The sequence below is a fragment of the Xenopus laevis genome, chromosome 9_10L (assembly GCF_017654675.1).
Source record: "Xenopus laevis strain J_2021 chromosome 9_10L, Xenopus_laevis_v10.1, whole genome shotgun sequence".
Taxonomy (NCBI): Eukaryota; Metazoa; Chordata; class Amphibia; order Anura; family Pipidae; genus Xenopus; species Xenopus laevis.
The window spans coordinates 20,278,179-20,304,844 of NC_054387.1; the positions used below are offsets into that span (position 1 = coordinate 20,278,179).

Genomic DNA, 26,666 nt, shown 5'->3' on the forward strand with positions numbered 1-26,666 from the left:
GACTGGTTACCATGGTTACCAGGCAGTAACCAACCAGAGACTTGAGGGGGGCCACATGGGTCATATCTGTTGCTTTTGAATCTGAGCTGAATGCTGAGGATCAATTGCAAACACACTGAACAGATATTTACCATGTGGCCCCCCTTCAAGTCGCTGACTAGCTCAGAGTTATAGAGCTGAAAAGCAGGAAGTTGGATTCTGGCTGTTTTATTAGACATCTGTTCACTCCAGCCTTTATATATTACATATAAATATATATATATATATATATATATATATATATATATATATATAAAATATATTAAATCTATTTACCCAGTTTTTATTTTCACACTGAACTATTCCTTTAAAGGATAAGTAAAGTTTAAAACTAAGTAAGCCTTAACAGAAAGGTCCATCTAAATATACCAGTAAACCCCCAAAGTAATGCTGCTCTGAGTCCCCTGTCAAAAGAAACACTGCATTTCTTTCCTTCTATTGTGTACACATGGGCTTCTGTATCAGACTTCCTGCCTTCAGCTTAAGGGTAGGGACACACTGGGCGATTTGGGGAGATTTAGTCGCCTGGCGACTAATCGCAGCGACTTTTCTCCCCGAATGCCTCCCCTCACTCTGCGCCTGGATAAAATGAAAAGTCGCCGGCGCTAATCACACACGGCGATTCGTTTTCCGAAATCGCCCGAAGTTGCCTCACGAGGAAACTTCAGGCGACTTCGGAAAACAAATCGCCGCGTGTGATTAGCGCAGGCGATTTTTCATTTTATCCAGGCGCAGAGTGAGTGGAGGCATTCGGGGAAGATTGGTCGTGGAAAGTCGCGGCGATTAGTCGCCAGGCGACTAAATCTCCCCAAATCGCCCAGTGTGTCCCTACCATAAACCTCATTGCCCTGGGCAAAAGCATGCTCAGTTTGTTTCTCTTCCCCACCCCCCTCCCTTCTCTACTGTAATCTGAGCCCAGAGCAGAGAGAGACTCAGGCAGGAAGTGATGTCACACCATGTTAATACTGCAGCTCCTATCCTAAACAAACAAAGAGTTTCTAGAGCTTTTTACTCAGGTATGATAAAACATTCTACAGAATAAATATAGCATTCTAGCTTGCACTATTGCAGCTAATCTATTGGCAATAAAATGCATCCATAGCTTTCCTTCTCCTTTAAAACTCTTATGGTGGTCGTGAATAAGGGAATTAAGTTGTATATTGATTATTTTATTTTAGAGATACACCGAATCCACTATTTTGGATTCGGCCGAAAAACATTGTTTACTTCTTTTGTGACAAAAAGTCATGAGATTTCCCTCACGTCCCTTATTTACATATGCAAATTAGGATTCGGTTCGGCCAGGCAGAAGGATTCGGCCGAATCCTGCTGAAAAAGGCCAAATCCTGGCCGAATCCTGGATTCAGTGCATCCCTATTTTATTTTACTATGCGGCAGATTTATCAAGGGTCGATTTGAAAATTGTAAATTAAAATTTTCTAGTTTTTTTTAATGGGAAAAAAACTTAAATTTGACTAGGGCGTTATGTTCGATTCAAGTTTTTCAAGAAATTATAATTTGATTTTCGAGATTTATCATACACTGGCCCTCGAACTCGAATCCGACTATTCGAGACCTAAAACCTGCCGAATTGCTGTTTAAGTCAATGGGAGACGTCCAGGGATCAGTGTGGAATTGGTTGCAGCTTTCCTGACATTTGAGTTTTTTCTCAGGTTTTTAAAATTGGACTCAAATCTACATCATACTAATTGGGAAATGGAGTTAAATTTGCTAATAAAAATTTTTCATGTCGCAATGTAATATTCTCCGTTAGGCTTTTCTTGCATTGCAAATCTTAATTGCGCATTGCAAACCTTTAACACCTGCTCGAGTTACGTTAAATATTTTGTTGCAAAAAACGGTTTGCGATTGCAAATTTTTATTGCATACACTGCGCCCTATTAAAGACTATAAAATTCACAATCGCTATCCTACTGTCACGAGGGGCAAAATGTCCGTAAAGGCGAAATGTTTGATTTCGAACATTTATTGCCATTGTGAACGATTTTTGCATTTGTGCCCAATATTACATTATCCCCTAAAAGTTCATTTAATGGTGAGGCGGTTTCATTATTGCTGGGATTTGATACAGAAAGATTTATGAGGTGAAAATAAATTGGTTATGGATGATCAGATTTAAATGGCAAAGAATACATTATATTAAAAGTTCACACAATCCACTGCTCCAAAAAGCAACATCAGGCAGCAGCATATGATTTAACCCTTTAGAGTGTGAGCTCTTGTGATCCTATTTTAACTCTGTAACCTTTGTTTTATAAATTATTGTAAGACCCTGTTCATGGGGGGTATAGTGGATGGACAAGGATAATGATGTGGGATGTTGGGGATGGTGGTAGATGGGGAATCTAAACTATGAGGGGTGGCAATTCTAAGTACTTGTATGTATTTACAAGGGTATGTAGAGTTGTACAATCTTACGGCATACCTTCCAAATGTCTTCTTTTTCACGGGACAGTCCCGATTTTTACTGAAATATCCTGACTCTCTCTTTGTTCTCTTGCACTGAACAGGCAGAAAAAGATACAGTTTCTAAAACCTTATTGGCTTTTGGCAGAGAACCCAGAATACGTGGCAGCTGCACTTACATACATTTGTAACTATTTAAGATAAGTCAAAAAACAATTGTGTCTTGTGACTTGCAACTTAAAGGGCAAGTCACCTTCATTAGCACAACTGTAACAACACATAAAAACCACAGAAACGTGTTCTAACTTTCATAACCTGCCAAATTTTGTAAAATGAGCATGGTAATTAGGGGGTGTGGTCACATAAAATGGGCGTCATCAATGCACAACACATCTTTTTGTCCCTCTTTCTATTTCCAAAATGTTGGGAAGTATGTTACAGTGATACAAATGTAGACAGGAAGGGCAAGTATAACGGCAGGAGTACACAGCCGATTTCGTCGCGATCCAACAAAATCGCAGGCGTCACGTCAGATGCGACGGAAATAAGGTAAGTAATGGCAGTGTCGGATCGTGTCGCATTGTTGCATCTACGATGCGTCACGATCAGACAATTGAATTAGGGCAGGACTACACGGCCGATTCCGCCGCACACACAGGTGTCACGTCGGATGCGACGGAAATAAGGTAAGTAATTCAACTGTCGAATCGTGTCGATGCATTGATACGACACGACTGTCGGATGCAGACGATGCATGCTGCGTCTGCATCCAACAGACGTGTCGCATCAACAATGCGACACGATCCGACACTGCCATTAATTATCTTGTTTCCGTCGCATCTGACGTGATGCCTGCGATTTTGCGCTGCCCGTCGGATCGCGGCGGAATTGCCCGTGTAGTCCTGCCCTTATAAACAAGTATAGAGACAGAGATTAAGTGCCATGAGACACAGTAGGACGGTTCTTGCCCCAAAGAGCTTACAGTCTAAGGAACAAGGTGCAGTGTGGGAGGTGATTGGTTGGAAAAAAAAAAAGCACTTACGTTTCATGGACGTAGTATGGGTATTTAAAACACCACTTATCTTTCTCCTCAGCCATTATTTTGCTTTCTCCTTAGGAGAAACGCTGCTCCAAAAAATCCCATTAGTTCTGGTCCTCCTCTGCTACTTCCAATACCTTTGTCAAACTATATCCCCGCCCCCCAAGTTAGGCCAGCCCATTGTTTACAAGCAAACCCCCCAGACCGGTTTTATCTGGCTGGTTTTACACACACACATAACACACTGCCCTCAGCCTCTCATTTCTCAGCCCGCTGGGAACACTGTAAGGGCGAGCTGCTAAAAAGCTACACACACGAAGTGACTAATCAGGTAGTGACTCCTCCCCCTACCTCCCACTCCTATCTGGAACTACACTTCCCATCATTCTTCGGGACGGCCGTCAGAAGTGCGCATGCGTGCTGAGCTCCTGCCGTTCCAAGTTTGGAGCTTTTCTGCTGGCAGCCCTGGCCCATCATGTAGGTGCAGAGCTCGGCTGCAAGTGGGGATATCAGAGAGAGTGAGAGAAAAAAAAAGAACAGCGAGATTGAGAAGGGGGAGGGCGTTTTGTCCAGTTTGCATTTGCTACTTGCACTTGTGCAATTCCGCAGATCCAGCCGAGCGAGGAGTCCTGCAGCAGCCCGATCCTGCATGAACTAGACTGGCAGTTTGCATCTTTGTTGTACAACTAGAGAGAGAGGGGAGAGGCAAAGTCTTTTGTGCACCCCTCCCCCAGCCCAGCACAGGGGAGTGAGAAAGAATGGCTCAACCGAGAGGTAAGATACGCTGCACTCTGAAAATCCGTCTGTGAAATGCAAAAACCACTGCATGCAGGGGAGAGTGCATGCATGCATTTTATCCCAGGCACATGCACTGAGAAGTTTGAGCCTTCCCCAGTTCACTTGCATTTCCTGTTTGCCCTTTGCTGCAGAGTTCCTGCCATGCAATATGTCTGATTAAACCAGGAACACTTCTCCGGCCTATCTGTGCAAAATCCCTTTTTTTCTTACTGATTTTCCATGCATCTTTCTTAATATTTCATGGTTTTAAAGGTTAGAGACTCTTGTTAATGAACCTACCCTTTTTTATATTTTTAGTGTAAAATTTCTGCAGGGTGCATTGGGCAAACTTCATGCTCAGAAGAGTTACCATGCATTGCGATTAGTGCATTGGTGCTTGCATGTTCATGATATTAATGCCGGGGGCTTCATCTTTTCTCAGGGCAGGGTTGCAGTGATTTAGATAAACACTTCTGCCTACTTGACATAAAAAAAACAGATTTTATGTACAACTTTTCCCTAATGTTTACTTAGATTTTTGTTTGCAAACTTGCTCTGGACCGAGTTGCATTGCTGCAGCTTGGAGCATGCACATTGCAAGTGAATTCTTGCAGGGTTTTCATTAGCATGAATGATTTCAGTGCATGTGCACTCTGCAGACAGAATGATTTTAATAGCAGGATTGTAAGTGCTGGGGCTTCTGCAGAAATAGTTTGTGTAAGGCAGGGCTTGCATTTCAGCTGTGCATTCTTCAGCTGGGATTACTGGGTTCCCTTTCTTTGCCTTTTGCACAGTCAGGCTCATTATTGATTGGCACAGATCTTAAACAGTAGGACTACTGCACTCTTTAGCCTAGCTGACGCCGCTGCACTGCAGAGCTATACTGAGTATACACACTGCTTTCTTGTATTTATCAGCCTCTCTGAAAGGAAGGATTGATCTGCGGCCCTAGCTGTTGTAGCACTACATCTCCCAGCATCCCCAGCAGGCACAGGCCATCGAGGCATGCTGGGACTTGTTTCATGACAGGTTAAACATCTAAGGCCTTGCACAGATTATTGACATTGCACTGTAAAAAATAAATCCACTTTCTTGGCTGTCCTGTAGTAGAAGATATAAAATTAGTTTAGAAAATCTGCCTGTGTTGTTAAATGTGCCCTTTAACCTCACTGTTGCTGGCAACGCATTGTCCCAGTACCTCTGTTGTTTTTCCATGCAGCGTACCTGTTACAGAACACTATAATATACTTTGCACGGGTTTAGTCTTGTCTTGGCTTGTTTACTGATATATATATATATATATATATATATATATATATATATATATATATATATATATATATATATATATATATATATATATATATATATATATATATATATACACACTTTTCTTCCCATACAAACAATAGCTTCTTCTATACTACATCAATGGCCGAGGCAGAGGAAACTGGAATCTTGGATCTGATTTCAAGTGCTCATCTTAGGGATTCTTTAAACCTGACACCCCCTGTTCCATTTGCACATCCTCCGTGGAAAAGATACCGGTTGTTGCTGTTACATTTTCCTTCTTGTGCAAGTTCTGAATTTAACAGAAGGCAAAACTGTGCAGGGGCAGTATCCCATAGCAACCAAACACCCCTTTGTGTACATTGGTGTCTTTACAATGGTGTCTTTACGCTTTTGCAGCAGTGCCTCTGTTACATTGTATACTTCTTTCTATTCCCATTTAAAGGGGTGGCTAGCCTTTAATTTAACTTTTAGTATATAGTATAGTTATAGCATGGCCAATTCTAAGCAACTTTTCATTTGGTCTTTATTATTTATTTTTTACAGTTTTTATTTTAATTATTTTCCTTCTTCTTCTGACTCTTTCTAGCTTTAAAATGGGTTTCACTGACCCCAATCTAAAAGCAAATGCTCTGTAAGGTTACAAATGTATTGTTATTGACATTTTAATTACTGATCATCCTATTCAGTACCTCTCATTTTCATATACGTCTTTTATTCAATTCAAAGCATGGTTGCTAGAGCAATTTGGACCCTAGCAACCAGATTGCTGAAACTGTATAGCTGCTGAATAAAAAGCTAAATAACTCAAAAACCATAAAAAATAAAAAACAATTGCAAAATGTCTCAGAATATCAGTCTCTGCGTTAACTCAAAGATGAACAACCCCTTTAATACACTTATAGAAAATACACTATACAGTACTTTCCTTCCCGAATTAGTAATTTTTTTTTACAAAGGTGAAACCCTACTCTGCAGCCAATCATGTACAGTTATAGGTTATCTGGAAACCCATTATCCATAATGCTCCAAATTGCAAAAAGGCCATCTCCTGTAGACTCCATTATAATCAAATAATTTAACATTTTTTTTAATTATTTCCTTTTTCTCTGTAGTAATGAAACAGTACCTTTTATTTGATGCCAAGTAACATATAATATATTCTAATTGGATGCAAAACAGTACCATTCGGTTTGTTTAAGTGATTTAGCTGACCTTAACGGTTTGAAATTAAAAAATTGCTAGAACTGCAGTAAATGCAAATACCCCCCCCCCCAAAGGGCCAATGAACATTTCACTAGTATCAGTGTCCACCCATCAGCAGTTAGTCTGCTATAAGATGGAAAATAAAAGCAAATATCTGAGCAATTTAGCACCTATGTTTGTAAATCAGCCCTTGTACAGGTAAGGTATCCATTATCCAGAAAGCTCTGGAAGGCCATCTTACATAGACTCAATTTTATCCAAATTTAAAAGATGTTTCCTTTTTCTCTGTAATAATAAAAAAGTACCTTGTACTTCATCCAAACAAAGATGCGGGTATAGGATATGTTTTCCGGAAACCCGTTATCCAGAAAGTTCCAAAGTACCGAAAGGCTGTCACCCATAGACTCCATTTTACCCAAATAATCCACATTTTTAAAAAGTATTTCCTTTTTCTCTGTAATAATAAAACAGTACTTTGTGCTTGATCCAAACTAAGATATAATTAATCCTTACTGGATGCAAAACCAGTCTATTGGGTTTATTTAGTGTTTACATGATTTGGACTTCAACTTATGAAGATTCAAATATAAGTATATGTGTGTGTGTGTGTGTGTGTGTGTGTATATATATATATATATATATATATATATATATATATATATATATATATATATATATATATATATATAATATATTCATATTCACTGGACAGCTAGCAGCTCAGAGGTAGATAGGGCAGTATTCAGGTGTTAGATCCACATGTGATAGGACTGCTGTATCTTTGGTCTTGTACTTCAGCCTTATAGTACATCAGCCTTATACAGGTATAGGATTCCTTATCCAGAAGCTCCGAATTATGGAACGGCTGTCTCCCATAGACTCCATTTCATCCAAATAATCCAAATTTTTAAAAATGATTTCCTTTTTCTCTGTAATAATAAAACAGTACCTTGTACTTGATCCCAACTAAGATATAATTAATACTTATTGGAAGCAAAACCAGCCTATTGGGATTATTTAATGTTTAAATGAATTTTTAGTAGACTTAAGGCATGAAGACCCATATTACGGAAAGATTCATTATCCGGAAAACCCCAGGTCCCAAGCATTCTGGATAACAGGTCCCATACTTGTAGTACAGTATAGTACTTCAGATTTTTAGGGCTTTATAACTTGTTGAGAGGGAATGCACAAAACTATTTGTATGCTTTCCATACACCAGAATAGAAAATGACAATGGCTTTTGCAATAGCTTTCACTTGAAATACCCACCAAAGCATGCCAAAGACGTTGCAAGTGGGCCTGAGGTCTCCAAACTGCAAAAATATGGCTGGGAAATGTTTTTGTTGGATTATCTACTGTTCTATAAATAACATGATCTCAGAGTCTAAAGTTTGTTTGTGCTTCAGGATATATATCCTTGGTACTGGCATGATAAACATTCGTACTCCCAGAACATTGTTTGTTGCTACTTCTCCTGGTGATCAAAGATTATCTGTACCCATCAAAACATTTCATGGTCTTCTCTGTCTCTGCAGCTCTGCTGCACATGTGGCACCATTTGTGAATGCCTAAAAAATCTTCATGCCAAAGGGAGTTGTGGTGGAAGGTTGCCCTGGTTATACTGGGTCACATACATTTAAGAAGTGGATACATTCTAATGAAAACATACTTTTGGTGATTGATTGCCCCGTGACAGGAAGGTATGCTGTTGTACGCATTGACTGTTCTCAGAATTTAAGGACTTATGGTTTTCTCATTATAAGTTTGCTTTAAAATATATTTATTTTATCTGAGGGTATTTTTTAGTTTCTTACTTGCCTATATGTTGCACAAGGGTTGAGTTGCACCAGGACTTATAGCAGGAGAGAAGTAGGAAGCACCCAGGCTTCTGCTGGAATTTAATTGCCGCAGTAAATAGCCTGTTGTGGCCTGGATCTTGGTGCTTCACTTCTTACATTTAAATTGCTGCTTTACTGTAAGAACAGCTGGTAGTCCTATGAAATATAAGATGTTCTAAGACCCTCAGAATGTATGAGCTGCCCTATGGTACATTTCACACTAAGTGCTGATCCGATCATAATTAGTTTAGGTGCAACCAGTCGGAATAATCCTATTGTGATATCCACAGGGATATTTCAGGGATTTGTCTTTTGACCTACCTCCTACTTTCTTCAGATTGAGAGGAATGATGTGTGGCCAATATGATATTACCGTACCTATTTCTGTAATAATAAAATAGTGCCTTCTACTTCCGGGGTGCCCAAAAGGTAGATTGGGATCTACCGCTAGACCTTTAGCTTATGGGCAGTAGCTCTCCTATTTCTGTAATAATAAAATAGTGCCTTCTACTTCCGGGGTGCCCAAAAGGTAGATTGGGATCTACCGCTAGACCTTTAGCTTATGGGCAGTAGCTCTCTAGACACTGTCAACAAACAGCTTGTCTAAATCACCCCCCTATTTCATGCTTTTCATTCATATATTTATTAAGTTAAGGTACATAAGAAATAGTGGTTTGTTAAATAAACAATAAACATTTTCGCATTAATCAATATTTAAGCAATATTTTCCATGGAACAGAATTCTAGCAATGCCTTTATGTATGTAGATCATAATGGGACAACATCATGAATTTTTCAGATTTTTTTTTAAAAAAAATTAAAAATAAAAAAAAAAGTCTGATCAAACTATAATCTTCGATTTGCCCTTATTTATTGTTAAAAAAGAACAATTTAATCGGATTGAGGGAAACTAGATAAAATAGAGCGAAAACCCGAAACCTAAGATTTTTTCTGAGGTTTTTCCAGAATCATCTGGTTTTTCTGGGCTTTGCCCAGAAAGCTCGAAATAGTCGGATTTTCGTGCTAATTCGAGCGCATGCCACATAAATTTCCAAATAGGATAGGGACCTCTCCCATTGACTTATATACAACCTCAGCAGGTCTAAGAAAGCAGATTTTCGAATTCGGACTTTTTGCAGCATCAGACTTTTAATAAATCCCGTAAAATTCAAGTTTAAAAACGAAACATGAAAAATTCAAGTTTTGCACCAAAAAGCCTGACCCGAACTTTAGTAAATAACCCCCTTTTACATTAGTAAAGTATGGGCACTCCTGTTCTATGTGATCTTAAATAATTAATCCTTGTTGGATTGGATGGTTTTACTAGAGGACTAAAGTTTAACTAAAGAAGTTGACTATAAATGTTGTACATTATGTTTTGGGGAAGATCTGTGTCTCCAAAGATGCCCCTATAAGATCCCCATCTTACTTTCTGCTAATTCGCTGCACATGATCTGTGCTGCTGTCAGTTAGGGGCCGAGTCACAATATACAGTACACATAGAATATAAATATCACAATATAAGGCTGATTAGTAATTAATACAGATAATTACTACATGGCAGCACAGACACCAGTGCAACTAGCATCAGAATTGAATAATCATCCTTGTAGCATCAGCTTATATGGAACTCCGAGGTGACTTCTAATATCCTCATATTTAGCAACAAGGAGTACTTTATTATAATATACAAGTATCAGTTGGTCATGTGACAGAATGACATCACTAAGCTCCAATTATAACCGATGACATCACTAAGCATTGTTTATAACTAAAAAATAGTCGAGACCTGGGTGCTCATGCAAATAGTGGATACAATGTGTAGAATGATGCCACTCAAAGGATTATATATATATGTATATATACATTTTTTTTGCTGGGTATGTAATACGTGTATATTGTATTGAAGTTGTTTCTGTACTTTATTTACTTGATATACTTATATTTATTTTACTTATTTTCTAGATTTTATTATCAGCCCCTTGTTCTTTGGGTAGTGAGTACAAGTTAGTGATCTCGACTTTAGTTACAAGGTGTACACGCCAATTTTCTTGCATAACAAGATCACAAACTGAGAGCAATCCAAAGCTGAAAATTCATTTGAAGTTGTGCCATTCACCCTCAAGTAAATTAATTAGAGAGGATTTATTGTGATTTCCTGTGCTATATGGACTGACATTACTTTACAGTTCACGAACCTACATTTAGTTGTTTTGAGTAAATTGCATTCATCATAATTACCAAGGGGCAGATTTATAAAGGGTCGAATTTGGAAGTGATAAATACTTCGAAATTCGACCATCGAATGGCTTTACTTCGACTTCGAATATCGAAGTTGAAGTTTTTTTCACCGAATTTGACCGTTTTGCGGTCGAAGTAAAATCGATCGAACGATGAAATCCTTCGATTTCATCCATCGATCGAACTATTTTACTTCGACTTCAAAAAATGTAGAAAAATGCTCTCGAAGGTCCCCATAGGCTAACATAGCAGGTTTAATTTGGCTAAGTATTGAAATCGAAGTTTTTTTAAAGAGACAGTACTTTGATTATCGAATGGTAGAATATTCTAACTATTTTACTTCGAATCAAAGTCGTAGTATCCTATCCGATGTTCGAAGTATCCAAAAAATTACTTCGAATTTATTTACTTCGAAAATTCACTTCTACCCTTGATAAATCTGCCACCAAGTGTTCCTATCCTAATTTCGTAGAGAGAGGTTTTGACTCTTTTGTCCCCGGCAGTGTTTTTTTTTTTATTTTTTACTGTCCAACTGCACGGATGCATTTCAGTGATCTAATAGGTAAAAAACTGGTTTTCAATATCTGCTCTCATTCTGTAACCTGTCATAATTGATGGTTGCTCATAACCCATTGCACTGTTATAACCATGATGATTAAGCATGTCATTTATGGAAGGTATGGGACATTGTACTACCTTTTCTGCACACTTCTTATATAATAAAGAGCAGAGTCTTAGCCACAAGCTGTCCCTGGCAATGCTTTCAAATGAAGCAATACATTAATAAGCAATTATAATAATTTATATCATATAATATGATTTAGAAATAAAATGTTCTATACCAGAAAGTTATGGTAAACATTTATTCCTTGTTGATTGCTTTTTCACATAATGTCACTAATTGGCAAAACAATTTTATTGGTTTTATTTTTTTTATTGAGGGGTGGGTCTAGCAATTTATCCTGCCACTCAAAACACCCAGTGCCCTGCACTTTACAGAACACTTCTCATTGCTTCAAATTAAAGAAGCAATAAGTGTTGCCGATTGCCCTATACAGATTTATATCACTCATGAACACCCCATGGATGGCACCCCTATGCTCCCCTTATTCAAGTGAATAGGGAACTTTCTACCAAAGTTTTAACCACTGCTACAGATTGCAGCAATCAGAACATCAGTGTGTCATTCCCTTATGGGGGTACTGGTATGGGATCTATTATCTGGAAACCGTTATCCAGAAAGCTACGAATTATGGGATGGTCATCTCCTATAGACTCCATTTTAATCCAATAAATAACATTTTTAAAAATGATTTCCGTTTTCTGTTATAATAAACCAATATCTATTACTTTATCCTAGCTAAGATATGAATAATCCTTATTAGAGGCAAAACAAAATGCTATTGGGTTTATTTATTCACACAAACAAAAAAAATCCCTGCGGCTCTATCCAAAAAAAGTAAATGTTCCAATATTCCTAATGAAAATCAAAGCTCACCCGGTGCGTGGCCCCAGGTCTGTCTCTTAAGGGTGTAGCATTCTCTGCAATTAAATTCAAACAATATTAGCTTTGTTCGCACTCACCAATGAGAACAGGTGGCCCGGGTGCAGAGCCCCAAACCCGTAGCTTCGGGTGAGATGCAAGGAAAAGGAAGACTAGGCACACACTCCTGCGACACACCAGGTTGGATAAAATTTAGATCTTTATCCCATAGGTTAAAATCAAATGTCCTAACTCGTTTCGTATCTAGAGATACGTAATCATAGGCACACTATAGACCTATGATTACTTATGGTATCTCTAGATATGAAACGCATTAGGACATTTGATTTTAACCTATGGAATAAAGATTGAAATTTTATCCAACCTGTTGTGTCGCAGGAGTGCGTGCCTATTCTTCCTTTTCGGGGTTTATTTATTAACTGATTTTAAGTAGACTTAAATTTTGGCGATCCAAATCACTGAAAGATCCCTTATCTGGAAAAACCCAGGTCCCGAGCCTTCTGGATTACAGTTCCCATACCTGTATTTTCTTTTAAAAAAGGCACTTTTGCATGGGTTACAATGAAGACTTGTGTTCTGGCAGGAGAGAAATGCAAATTTGATTCATTTTATATAAAGATAGCCTTTTCCTTCAAGCAATGTTAATATGACTGTACAGTATTAAAAACAGCAGAGTAAATCAATTTAGAGGGAAATAAGGTCTAGTAATTGCTTAGACATCCATTTAGGGATTGAATATCAAATGCTGTGAATCAATGTAATATTCTCCTCTATATTTGCAATTAAGGTAGTAAATCTTCTCTGTTGAGAAATGTATAAATGAGTATGGAGCTTCCATTGGTTCTCTTTAGATCTTTGTGGCTTACAGACAGATTTGACACACTCTCTTTTGCTATTGTCTCTTAGTAACAGGAAACTTGTGTTATGCTCATGTCAGACCTTGTTGGTTTTCCAAGTGGTAATAGTGGTTATTAAAGGGATTTTGACATTAGAAAACGTGTTATTTTTCTTTTTTTCCAAAAATGTATTGGTTAATAGTGCTACTCCAGCAGACTTCTGCACTGAAATCCATGTTTCAAAAGAGCAAGCAGATTTTCTTTTTATACTTCATTTTGAAATATGACATGGGGCTAAACATGTTGTTCGTTTCCCATATACCCTCAGTCATGTGACAGTCACCCTTTATTGCTGCACTGCAAATTGGAGTGATATCTACCCCCTCCCTTCCTTAACCATTGGCATATGTTTCCATTGCTGTATATCTGGCAGTTTTTCAATTCATTTTTATGACCCTGGTCTGCCCTAGGATCCTTATTCTTCTTTGTATAACATCATAATTATGTTATATTTTGACCAATGAACCTAATGCATATTTGAAAATTTTGGGCTGGCTTTTAAAATGGTATGGGTATTATGGCCTGTAAAAAAAGTATCCAAACAGTGACATGGAATGACTTTTTTATGCATTACAGGGGTGTTAAATTATTCTCTATAGCAGGGCTGTCCAACTGGCGGCCCGGCCTACGACCCCCCCTTGTGTGGCCACCCACCTACCTTCTGTGTTTGCTTACCATGCACAGACTTTAAATGGTATCACTACAGAGATTAACTGGCCCCTGCATTGTTTAAACTTTAAATTCAGACTAATCCCCTGTATTGTTCACACCTGTGATCCCCCTGTATTGTTCACAGTTTTGACACCTCTGTTGTTCACACCCCTAAAGCCCTGTACTGTTCACACCTGAGACCCAGACTGAAACTGCCCACATTGTTCACCTGTTCACGCTTTATACAAAATGCTAATGGGGCACCAGCACTGTGTCACTGTATGTAGTACATATTAGAGTGGTCCTGATAGGTTTCCCTGTCTCGTGCTCTGTTCTGCCCTCCATATGCTCCCTGTGTGTGTGACCTGCTCTGCCTGCGTGTGACCTGCTCTGCCTGCGTGTGCCCTGCTCTGCCCTCGTGTGCCCTGCTCTTCCTGCGTGTGCCCTGCTCTGCCCTCGTGTGCCCTGCTCTTCCTGCGTGTGCCCTGCTCTGCCCTCATGTGCCCTACTGGGGGTTCTGGGGTATTGTTAGCATTTGTTAATAAATTATTTTTAGGGGCCCCTAAGGTGTTTAATCATGTGCTGGGGGGTGTTGCTCTGTGTTATCAAGGGGAAGAGGAGGCATATGGATTTAAAGGTATGTCTTCATATGACAACTTTTTTTACATATGAGTGATAAGTGATATCCCTGCAGTGAGCACCAACCATTTGGTTTTTTGGTGTGTTACCACAATTAATGTGGACATGGTCTTGTGGTAACATGGGTGTGACTTAAAGTAGGTGTGGTTTAAAATCAGGGAGTGGCCAACACTGGCTTCCATTATCGACCCTCCACTATGTAGGCCGGAAAAATTTTGGCCCTCGGTACCACAGAAGCTGCTCTAAAGCACCGTGAGTCTGTAAAGTCAGTGGCGGAACTACCGGGGGAGCAGGTGGTGCGAGCGGGCCATGGCCCGCACCCCCTCAGGCCCCCCAGCAGTCCGTGGGCCACATACAAATGCGGCCGTACGGAGGGGGGGCGGGGCCCGGCTGCGCGTCACGCACCAAGGCCCTCCCCCCTCTAGGATCGCTACTGTGTAAAGTATTTTGGAGTTGGACATATGCATCAATTACACCAGAGACAAGCACGGCTATACTTTGAGCACAAGCAAATTATTATAAATTCAGTGAGATTGCATTCTTCATCTTCACATATTTTGTTTTGATTTCAGGCAGGAAGAAAAATCCAGGGCTGAAAATTCCAAAGGAAGCATTTGACCAGCCGCATGCCAGCTCTCCGACGTAAGGATTTTATATAAAATTTTATATAAAACTAAATTTTTTGTAATCTCAGAAAAATGGTTCACGTGGTAAATTAAACATTTAACCCATCTGAATGACTGCTTAACCAACAGAAAATTGATATAGAAATAATGTGACCTATTATAGAATTTTACCAAAGGGATGGACTTTTGTACCTAAACTGGTAGTGTTTCAATATGGGATTATCCAGCGGCACATACTACTAGAAACATATATTTTTCCTGAAAAAGCTTAATTTATATAAAACGGTCCTCCTCAGATGTAATTAATCCAGCCTATCTGGGATATTTCATGCTTACATGATTTTCTAGTAGACTTTAGGTAAAAGATCCAAATTACAGAAAGATCCCTTATCCAAAAAACCTTATCCAAAGTATTCTGGATAACAGCTCCCATAACTTTATCTCTTTTTATGTCAGACTGGATGCTTGTACCACACAAATGAAAGGTCTCATGGCTTAACCGACAGCTGGCCACTGATGCTCTTTTGGGAGATTTTTCAACATTGATTAAATACTAAAAAAAAAAGGTGTCTTGGTGACTTAGTCCTTAAGCTTATGCCACGTTTGATGCAGAACCTCATCTCTTACCATATACAGTAACTACAAATAAAATGACAGAATAGAAAGGGGAAAAATGTAGGCTACTTACAAAGTGTTTTTCACTGACAATAAAATAAAGGTGAACCATCCTTTTAATCTTTACAAAGAAGGGACAATAGTATTTAGATGCCTTCTGAGGCATTGTCCTTAGGTATTGAATTGTAAATTTTGAGCAGACAATAGCACTAATTGTGACTGGAGGGCTCTATAATGGTCCATAGTCACAGGAACACAACATGAATGAAGGACATGAATCATTTCGCTGTAGTAATCTCTTTTCCTGCTTTGTGGTTTCCTGATATATGCTGTTAAATTTAACATATTCTTTCTCTATAGATGTCTCCATTCCATTCATCATATTGTCTGTTCACCCGCTATCTAGAATGCAGGGTCTCGTTTAGGTTTTATCTAGTCTTGATTCATTAAGTGACCTCCTTAATGTGCTGGTTGTCATTTTACTAAGCAGGCTGAGAGCTGACATGGGCACTCATTTTTGAATGTATTAATACATTCTCTCCTTACATTTTAATTTGTATGAACAGATCCTTTGGTTTATTGACGCACTGTAGCTCCATGGGTTATAAGAATATTATTTAAGCATTGGTGGTGTAGCACAAATGGGATGCCTCCTTTAAACCTGAATGATTAGACCAGTGATCCCCAACCAGTGGTTCGTGAGCAACATGTTGCTCATCCGGACCGGACTGGGGTGCAGAATATGCCCTGGCATATTCTGTACACAGAGGCCCGAACTGGCCTCACCAGCCCACTTAATAGTGATTTTCTATGGCATCTTACATCAACCCATCTAGCATTTGCCAGAACCCACAGATTGCAGTCCAGACCTGTTGTTCATCAAGCTCTTGGATGTTGCTCCCAGTGGCCTCAAAGCAGGTGCTTACGGTACTTTTGAATTTCTTGTTTGGGTGCAAGTTTTGGTTGCATAAAAACCTGGTGTAGTGCCAATCCACATAGGGGCTCAAAATGGCCAATCACAGCCACCCAGGAACATTTTATGCTTGTGTTGCTCCCCAACTCTTTTTACATCTCAAGGTGGCTCACAGGTAAAAAAAAAACTAACCTTGTTAACAAACTGTGGGCATACAGAGGCCAATATCGGTCCTTTAACTGGCCATGTAAGGGGTGTTCTGACGGGTCTCCCCGATTGATATCAGGCCAAAAATGGGTCAGATCTCCATCGGGCAGGTTTGATTTTTTTTTTTTTTTGTAGATTGAGGACTGCATCAGATAGTTGATGTGGTTCTAGTCTCGTCCTTCGTTGTAATCCTATAGTTTGGCCCTAGGGCCGAACGATTGGATTACCTGATATTGCCCTGCGTTTGGTGGGCATATCGGGTTAAAGATCCCATCGTTTGACAACCTTGCCAAATGAGCGGCTCTTATCGTGTATGGCCACCTTAAAACATTTGAGCTTGTGTTTGCACAGGAGAAAACAGGATCTCACCAAGGGGCATATTTATTAAGCTGTGTAAAAACACTGGAATAATATACCACACATTGCCAGGCTTTGTCATATTAAAAAATGGCACAAAATTGTTAGTGTTTTTTTTAGCGTGACGTGTGTTGGAATCAATGTAAAATAACGGCTGTCAAATCTGGAATGTGTGTAATTTTACAAAGCGTTTTACACCAATTTTAAGCGAATTTTGTTTTACACAGCATAATAAATGTGCCCCGTGTACAATGCAGTATCACAGTCCCATGTATCACTGATAATTTGTTCCTTCAAGGTCCATCATGACCCCAGGGCACTGGATACCTCCCATTATGAGCAATCTAATAAACTATATACTATTTTCTTCCTTAGCAGTGCCTGTAGATGGCCATATTGTACAGATCTGGCTTTTTAGAGGCCACGCTGATTACTGGGTAGACTGTAGGGCACAAAGCCAACACTTCCATGTTGCCATGGCCTTACATATGCCTCACTGATAGCCAATAGCCCAACTGACTGTGTGACTTCTTTGCTTTCTGTTTTGGCAATAATGGCTTCACAATTAGTCACTACTATGCAGATTGCACAGAGTTTGCATAATTATAGTAGAAGCACTCCAATAGAATAATTGTGGGTGTGCAAACAAATACATTCCACTTGGCTTTGCCATTGATGGGATTGAGGCTCCTGTGGAGTTTGCAGATTTACCCTTCAGATTTGATTCTGTGCCTCCCTGATAAAGTCGTGTGTTTTTTGTAATCTTTTTACTCCAAGTAACCAATAATATCACAGGAAACACATTTTTGTACAATGGATATTTTTGTACTTGGATATTGGACCGATCACCGATCGGGCTGGCCAGTAAAATCTTGATCAGGCGCCTTTGAACATCGCTCATTGTTAGTGCTGTATCAGCTCTACACGTGTGTGTTGAAACTAACGATCTTTCCAGGAAAGATCTTAATTGTTATGTCTATGACCACCTTAATTCACCTCTCTGGCTCAGTTTCCACCACACAATGTATATTTTTTTTACAGTGAAACTTTTCTTTGCAGGTCATAATATATACATAAAAATTTATATTTAGAGAAAAAATTGTGTACCTATTTATGTATGCATACAATATTGAACTTGCATGTCATATTGTACAGCCACTAAAGAAAGGTACTACAGGCAAGTGCTGACTACGGAAAACTTATCTTCAGAATTCAGAGATTGTTATCCTTAAATCTTTAATTTATTTTTTTTATTACATATGCCTTAGAACTTTAAAAATCCATACGAATGGCAGTGCTGCCCTATTTAGTTGATTAGATAAGGAGATGGCAGGCAGTCTAGGTAGATTTTTTTTTTATATAGTAGTGGTGTTTTGTCATCAATGCCCTCACACTCAGGTGACTCAAAGAGTGAGAAGTTCAAACAGAAAGGACCTCGCCCAGGTAAATTAGCTTCTGTGTGAATCAGTAATTCAGAGGGGTTTTTTTTCAAAAAGGAAGTGCATCCAGGGTGCTCTGCAATGTAAATTGCTAAGGATCTTGCAGGGATCTCCACCCAAAAGCTGTGTTTTTAATATAAAAGAAAATGTAATTTTAAGCACTTTCTAATATACATTAATTAAGGGCCCTGAGACACAGGGTGCTTTATTGGCCATTGGAAAATCTCTCCTCTCACGGGTGACGAAGCTCCTGAAAATACTTGCCCCTTTGCTTTTGTTGGAATCGTTTCATGTAAAACAGATAACATGTGGAAATGCCTGGTAAGTGCCTGAAAATGCTGAAGGCGGTATTTTTGGATGGTTACTTGTGATTGGCACATGTTATGTGTTTTACCTGCAGTGCTTCCAATGAATGTGAAGGAGCAGGTATTGCTGTAAACTTCACTGGCCATGGGTAGGGTTGCCACCTTTTCTGGAAAAAAATACCAGCCTTCCTATATATTTATCTTTTTTCCCTATAACATTGGGATCAGCCATCATTTTTACCGGCTAGGCTGGTAAAATACCGGCCAGGTGGCAACCCTAGCCATGGGAGAGGAGATTTCCAACAGGGCGATGAGGCCCATAAGTAGGCACTCTAAAAAATGAAGGAAAGAGCTAAACACAGTGATTAAAACCTCAAGGCTTAGACCCTGCGGCCATCTTATTGCCTTTCCCAGCTGTCGCCCTGGGCTATGAACATGTACAGTAAAGCAGTAGTTTGACTTTTCTGATTTAGCCCAGGGCAGCCACAAGGGGTCATTGGGAAAAGCAAGAAGATGGTGGTGCAACGTTTAAGTTAACTTTTAGTGTGTTATAGAATGGCCAGTTCTAAGCAACTTTCCTATTGGTCTTCTTTTTTTTATAGTTTTTGAATTATTTGTCTTCTTCTGATTCTTTCCGGCTTTCAAACAGGGGTCACTGACCCCATCTAAAAAACAAATTCTCTGTACGGCTATTGTTATTGCTACTTTTTATTACTCATCATTCTATTCAGGCCTCTCCTATTCAAATTCCAGTCACTTCTTAAAATCAATTCATGGTTGCTAGGGTAATTTGGACCCTAGCAACCAGATTGCTCAAATTACAAACCAGAGAGCTGCTGAATAAAAAGCTAAACAACTCAAAAAACACAAGTAATAAAAAATGGAAACCAATTGCAAATTTTTTTCGGAATAAAGATCTCTACATCATACTAAAAATGAACTCAAAGGTGAACAGCCCCTTGGAAATACAGAAGAAAGAACGTTTGGTTGACTAATGTGTTCTACCTGCGCCGAAAAAAGGTTTTTGTTTTTTTTTGCAAATAGGGAGCAGGATTTCTTGCGCCCTGTGTGCCATACCCCTAAATCCACTAACATTTTGGAATGACTGTATATTGAAAAGTTGTAACAGGTTTTGGAGGGATTTCCCCTTTAGGGTAATGGCACATAGTGAGTTTTGTTGCCAGTGTCAAAACACACCTAAAATACTCTTCCATTATTGTGGTTATAAGGGTATGAGAGGAGTATGTTTTTAAAACAGACAATTGCATAGTTATGCAATTAAAGGGCAGTCCGCCCAGTATGCTATAGAAGGTTGTTTGAATTTCTGTTTTGTGGAACACGTTCTTTTCTTTTTCCTCTTCCATTCTGGCATTCCTATCTCCAGAGATGTTGCTGATATGATTATTTACAATGCACCAGATGAATTTCCCGTTTTTCTCAATACATATCTATTTAAAATAAAGGCCCAAGGTTATGAACAGACCATAACCACTTTTACATACATTTTGTCATACTAAGAATGGGAACATTATAATATACTTTGCAGCCCTGAACTTCCCTGTACCATTATACAACCTAGAAATCAGAAGTACAGGCCATGATTAGCCTGTATTCTGAAATGCCAGACTAGTTGCCCATAATTCTGTGACAGGCCTGGATAGACGAGAAATTTTTAAGCCCCTCAGTCTCTGTCATATTTATATATTTATACGTATCATATAACCATGTACAGAAGAATTGCTAGCTTGTCCATGTCATATCTGACCAAGCTTTAAAAAAATCCTGATTGAGGGGTGGTATTCCATTAAGCTGCTGATGATCAAGAGTATTTTTTGTTACTGTTTGGGCACCGTAATATAGGTTTTTTGAGATTGAGCGTTAAATTGATTGGCCCTTTAGGAGTACTGTAAGTGGTGTATATGTCATATGTATATGTCAAATTATACAGTATTGTTGTAATTAGCTGGATGTTGTGAAAGTTGGCCTGTATGTCCTAGTTCTGGCATTTTACTTATGGATAAACTACATATATAGCTGCCAGTTGGCTATTCTAAAATGGAAATACTGTTAGGAGTCACACTGTCTCAAAGTTATAAGTGTAGGAAATATGTTCAACTTATTAAAGGGCAATTGACCTTTTTTTAATGAAAGGATATTTGAATACCTGCTATGACATAGATCTGCTGTGCAACTTTCCACATATACTAGTCTTATTCTGTATAAAATAAAACTCCCCTCTGGTGCACACCTCCTTTTCCTCTGTTTTAACCAGGTTTTAAGGGTACCCATGTGCATTAAGTACTCTGTTCTCCCAGGCTCTGTCAATGTACTTCGGCCATTTTTCCAGAAACAAAAGATACTTTTTCCTTACCACTGGAGGGTTTCAGAACCTTAAATAGGTGGTTCACCTTTAGGTTAACTTTTAGTATGTTATAGAGTGGCTAATTCTAAGCAACTTTTCAATTGGTCTTCTTTTTTTTTTATACTGAATTATTTACCTTCTTCTTCTAACTCTATCCAGCTTTCAAATGGAGGTCACTAACCTCATCTAAAAAAACAAATGCTTTGTGGTGCAACTTTGTATGACTCTTTCTACTCTGATCCTCTCCTATTCATATTTCAGTTTTATTCAAATCAGTGCATGGTTGCTAGGGTAATTTGGACCAATCAAGAGAGATGTTTATTCTAAATAAAAAGCTAAATAATTCTCAGACCACAAATAAAAAATGAAAACCAATTGCAAATAGTCTCAGAATATCATTGTTAACTCAAAGGTGAACAATCCCTTTAACTTTCAGTGAGCTGCTGTCTGTCTGAAGGGATATGGCAGACCTATGCCATAAAAGGAATAAAATTAATATTTATTTGCAACCGGTTTTAGTAACCCTTTAAAATGAAAAAAAAAATGTATACAGTAAACCATCAATAATATTTATACAGAAGGTTTTTTTCCATTGGTTCTCTCTCTTTTAATGCAGACCTGTGTAACTAAAGGCCTTTGGACTGTAATAGACTTCTAGAATACATGCCTGAATGTTTGGTATATCAGATACAGCTCATTAAACAGGATATGTTGGCCCCCTCTCTTTAGATTTTAGTCTTTAGCAAGGAACACTCCAGCATTCAGGAGATAAACTTTATGTGGCATAATAGGAGATATCTGTAGTTTCATCTCGGAAAATAATGAGAATAATAAGGTGCTGCTATGCTGACTCAAGCAGCTGGGAGATTCCTGGTCTACCGCATTCCTAGAATTCCTGTTGCTGCCTGAATAGAACCAGTGGAGGGCTCAGGGCTTCCCGGAAGCACACTACTGCTTTCCCGGAAGGAGCCGCCTCCTGACAATAAATAAAAATTGTATTTAATATTTAGCATTCATTTAGCTGTACTAAGACCATGTGTTTGTATTATACACACTCCTAGTCTAGCAGTGATGCTACGTTACAGACCAGGGCTATCTGTGACTATTAGCTGCTGAGTATTATTAAAGTATGCAAAATAGTTGGGACATATCTAAATTACAATTGTGTAATTGTTGTAATTCAGACAGCTGCATGGTTGCTGTGGTAATTACATTCTGCCAATTAGATTGTAGATTAACTTCCAAGCCTGACAGTTGCAGAACAAAAAACAAAAGTTAAATGCAAAAATTTATTTTTCAAGCAGAACATACTAAGATGCAAATTTTATAGTGAACTACCCCTTTAAATGCTGATGCAGTGCTGTACTTTCACAAGAGCTGGGCCCTTGACAGTGCCGAACAGCTGAAGACCCGAAGCGACAAAAACAGCTGAAGTCGAACTCTCGAAGCGGCGAAAAGACCCAAAGTCATATATGGAGGCGAAGTTGAAGTCCTGAAGCCATGAGTTCAATTATACTGAACACTAATTCTTGTTTTTTATTTATTTCTTAAACCCCTGGCCACCAATGTAACATAGTAACATAGTAAGTAAGGTTGAAAAAAGACACACGTCCATCAAGTTCAACCTTTTAACTCTATTTTAACCTGCCTAACTGCTAGTTGATCCAGAGTAAGGCAAAAAACTCATTGAAAGCCTCTCCAATTTGCCTCAGAGGGGTAAAATTCCTTCCTGACTCCAAAATGGCAATAGGACTAGTCCCTGGATCAACTTGTACTATGAGCTTTCTTCCATAACCCTGTATTCCCTCACTTTCTAAAAAGCTATCAAACCCCTTCTTAAAGCTATCTAATGTTTCAGCCTGTACCACTGATTATGTTTATTTTAATATTCTATAGGCACCCAATTTTTTTTTTAACTTTTATGGGGGGGGGGGCTGGCACCATGTTTTTAAAAAAAAAATATTCTTTGGGGCCCCAATTTTTTTTTAACTTGTAAGGGGGCCCTGGCGCCAATGTTTTGTTTGTTTTTTTTTTAAATTACAGGGGGGCCCAGGTCACAAATAATTTTTTTTAACTTGTATGGGGGCCCTGACCTCCAAATTTTAAAAAAACTTTTAAGGGGGCCCTGGAACAACAAGGGATTTCCCGCACCCGCCCTCCATCCCCGCCCGCCCAAGCCCGACTTCCGGATTCTTTTTATAGACCTGCGCCGACCCTCCCCCAATGACGTCACAGAAGTGGGGGGTGAGCAGGTGCAGCGTCTATAAAAGAAGAACCCGGAAGTCGGCATTTGGCGGTGGCCACCCGCGAAGAAGAGTGCGAGGTCGGCCCGCACATCACTGACCGGAACTTTTTTTTTCTGGGGAACAATTGAATTGAAAAAAAGTGTTTGGAAGGTGAACAACCCTTTTAAGGTATGAAGATCCGTTATGCAGAAAACCCCAGGTCCTGAGCATTCTGAATAACAGGTCCGATACTTGTATTAAAAAGACTTATTGAACTGGGATAGGTATGAACTTGGATATATAGAACTAACATTACAGCATCTGGCAGGGGACTTCCATACAAATTTAGTTGTGCAGCAGCTTGGCTGACACTATTTATATTTCTCTGTCTGACAGATTAAAAAGCTTTAAACGACTTTGCGTTTCTTTTCACTTGATGTCAGTGCTTTTAGATCTTTCTATTTTCGGTTTGCGAATAATGACCCGTCTATGCATTCATGGTGGGCGAGCAACTATCAAACCAGTAAAAGAAATCTATTTGGGGGTCAAATTATTTAGCCTTGCAGCTGTCGCCAGGACTTGTATTGAAAGTGCAGAGGTTCATACAAAAGGCTTCAGACAGAGTGTGTAATATCCCCATTCCCTTTGCTCTATTCAAAGGGCCGTCTGCCCACACTGCAATGGGACCAGGATTGTATAGAGTCAGATGCAGGACCCTGTGAAAATGCATTGTCCCATCACAGCTGGAACAGACAAACTAAAGGGGATGAGAGGGTCAGACACAGTGATTTATTGCTTTATAGTAATGTCTGCTTGCCCTTTCTTACAGGCCTCCACGGGACTTGGACTCTAAAGCCTGTATCCTCATAGGAGAAAAGGTAAGAAAAGGTTGAATAAATTATTATTAGCCTTTATTCATATTGTGCTGACCTATTGTGCAGTGCTTTACAGAGCCCCAGTGGAGCTTACAATCTAAGGTCACTATCACATTCACATACGCTCTACTCCTTTTTATCAGTAGTCCAGTAACCTGTGTTTTTTGGAAGAACTTACAAACTCCTTGCAGATAGTGCCCTAGTTGTTTAGCTTTAAATTACATAATAGTATAATGTAGAGGGTGATATGCCGAGACAATTTGCAATTGGTTTTCATTTTTTTATAATTTGGTTTTTACGTTTTTAGCTTTTCATTCAGCAGCCCTTCTGTTTGCAGTTTCAGCAATCTGTTTGCTAGGGTCCAAATTACCCTAGCAACCATGGAATGATTTGAATAAGAAGCTGGTCTATGAATAGGAGAGGGCCTGAATAGTAAGATAAGTAATAAAAAGCAGCAATAACGATAAATGTATAAGCCATACAAAGCATTTGTTTTTAGATGGGGTCGGTGACCCTCATTTGAAAGCTGGAAAGAATCAGAAGAAGAAGTGAATAATTCTAAAACTATCAGAAAAAAAGAAAAAAATGAAGACCAATTGAAAAGCTGCTTAGAATTAGCCATTCTATAATATACTAAAAGTTAACTTAAAAGGGGAACCACCCCTTAAATTGAATGTAGGACCTAGACTTTGTGCTGCCAGCCAGATTTACAGCAAAACAAATGGCAAATGATATGACTGAGTGGTACTAGTCTGCTCTGCCAGCCCAGTTTATCTCTCTGCATTCTCACCGCTTTGCTGCTATTTTCAGTTACTTGCTGTTAGGGAATCTTTATAATTTAATATGAAGGTGGTGTACTTCCAAAAAGGACATTCATGGTGTTGCTTGGTCTCTATGAATAAAAGCCTTTGTGTATGCCCCCACAGTGACACAGACCATATTTGCTAAAATGCAAGAAGGGTATTTCCAAGACATTAGGCCATGTGAGCCCTCAAATTATAATAACCTACCAGAGGCGATCAGCCAAATCAGAAAGCAGTGAACCTACGTTGTAAAGGATCCAGGAACAGGACAATCCCACAGCCCATAGTGATACTCAAACAAAATATTCACAGCCATATAATATTGCCCAGTTTTTAGGAGACTGATCAACCCCTGCTTATGTATCACCCAGTCTGCATTCAAATTCTTCTGGTAAATGGCAATCCTATTGGCACGTATCACCCAAAAGGACTGATGGCTTTTTACCTGGACTACTTATTTTGAACCATGTTTAGCAAAACTGTCCAGAGATCTGCACCTTTGTAGCCAGCTTCAGTTTGCAAAGGGCTGCTTTATGTTCAAATCTGTGCAGCAGCCCTATTTATCAGTACTTATAGATTAATTATATTTATTTAATATATTATATGTGAAGACTACATCTTTGTTACGGAATACTGCACAGCCTTGTAAAAGCCTGTATGAAAAATGAAATTGAACGGCAGTATTACTTTTAAATCCCTTGTTATTTTGATGCACACAGAGTGCATTGCCTAAATGATGTATAAATAATTAGCATTCGCTTTCTAGAATGATCTTCCATTACCGCTGCAGTATAAAATGACTAGCGCACCAAAGAAAAGCAAGTGCCAAGCGCACAGAATCACCTGAGATGACCCTGAGCGTGCCTAATGCACAAAGTAGGAAGCTACCGCGGAAGGCTGTAAATTCTGCACAAAGGACGGGGCAGGTCATTGCAGTGCTTGCCTTCAATAACCCGTTATACTGAGCAGTTAGGACATTTGACAGCAAATAGATGTTTCATTATCTTGTTTTGCTGAGAAAACCAAGCATATTCAGGCTCATTTACAAAGAGGTGCATTGTGCATAATTGCTCCCCTTTTGTGGGCTAAATAATGTCTTTTACACCGTGTTTTCTTTGCAATTTCATCCAGTCTCGCTCTTGCTCCTTTTGCACGCTCCTTTTGCACGTGGGAACATTATTCATTGGGTGTTTTCTTATATAATTGCAACTGGGCCTCATTTACTAATGGTGTGCCAAATTGTGGTGTAGTCTACCATGTTTACTACCCATTAATATTCCAGTATAACTGCCTCAAACAAGTGGATCATTGCATCAAATTCTGTGCCAGGTAAAAGTTTACTTTTAGTATGATGTAGAGAGTGATTTTCTGAGACAATTTGCAATTGGT

General features: G+C 39.0%; 1 protein-coding gene across 1 annotated transcript in view; it reads left to right on the top strand.

Moving 5' to 3' along the window:
* The first annotated feature begins 3,920 nt into the window (after nucleotides 1-3,920).
* Nucleotides 3,921-26,666, top strand: part of map2k6.L (mitogen-activated protein kinase kinase 6 L homeolog) — a 48,154-nt gene continuing 25,408 nt past the window's right edge. The window contains 3 exon segments of the mRNA NM_001086478.1: nucleotides 3,921-4,279; nucleotides 15,123-15,192; nucleotides 24,429-24,477. Coding sequence (NP_001079947.1) covers nucleotides 4,264-4,279; nucleotides 15,123-15,192; nucleotides 24,429-24,477 — 135 coding nt within the window. The 5' untranslated portion in view covers nucleotides 3,921-4,263.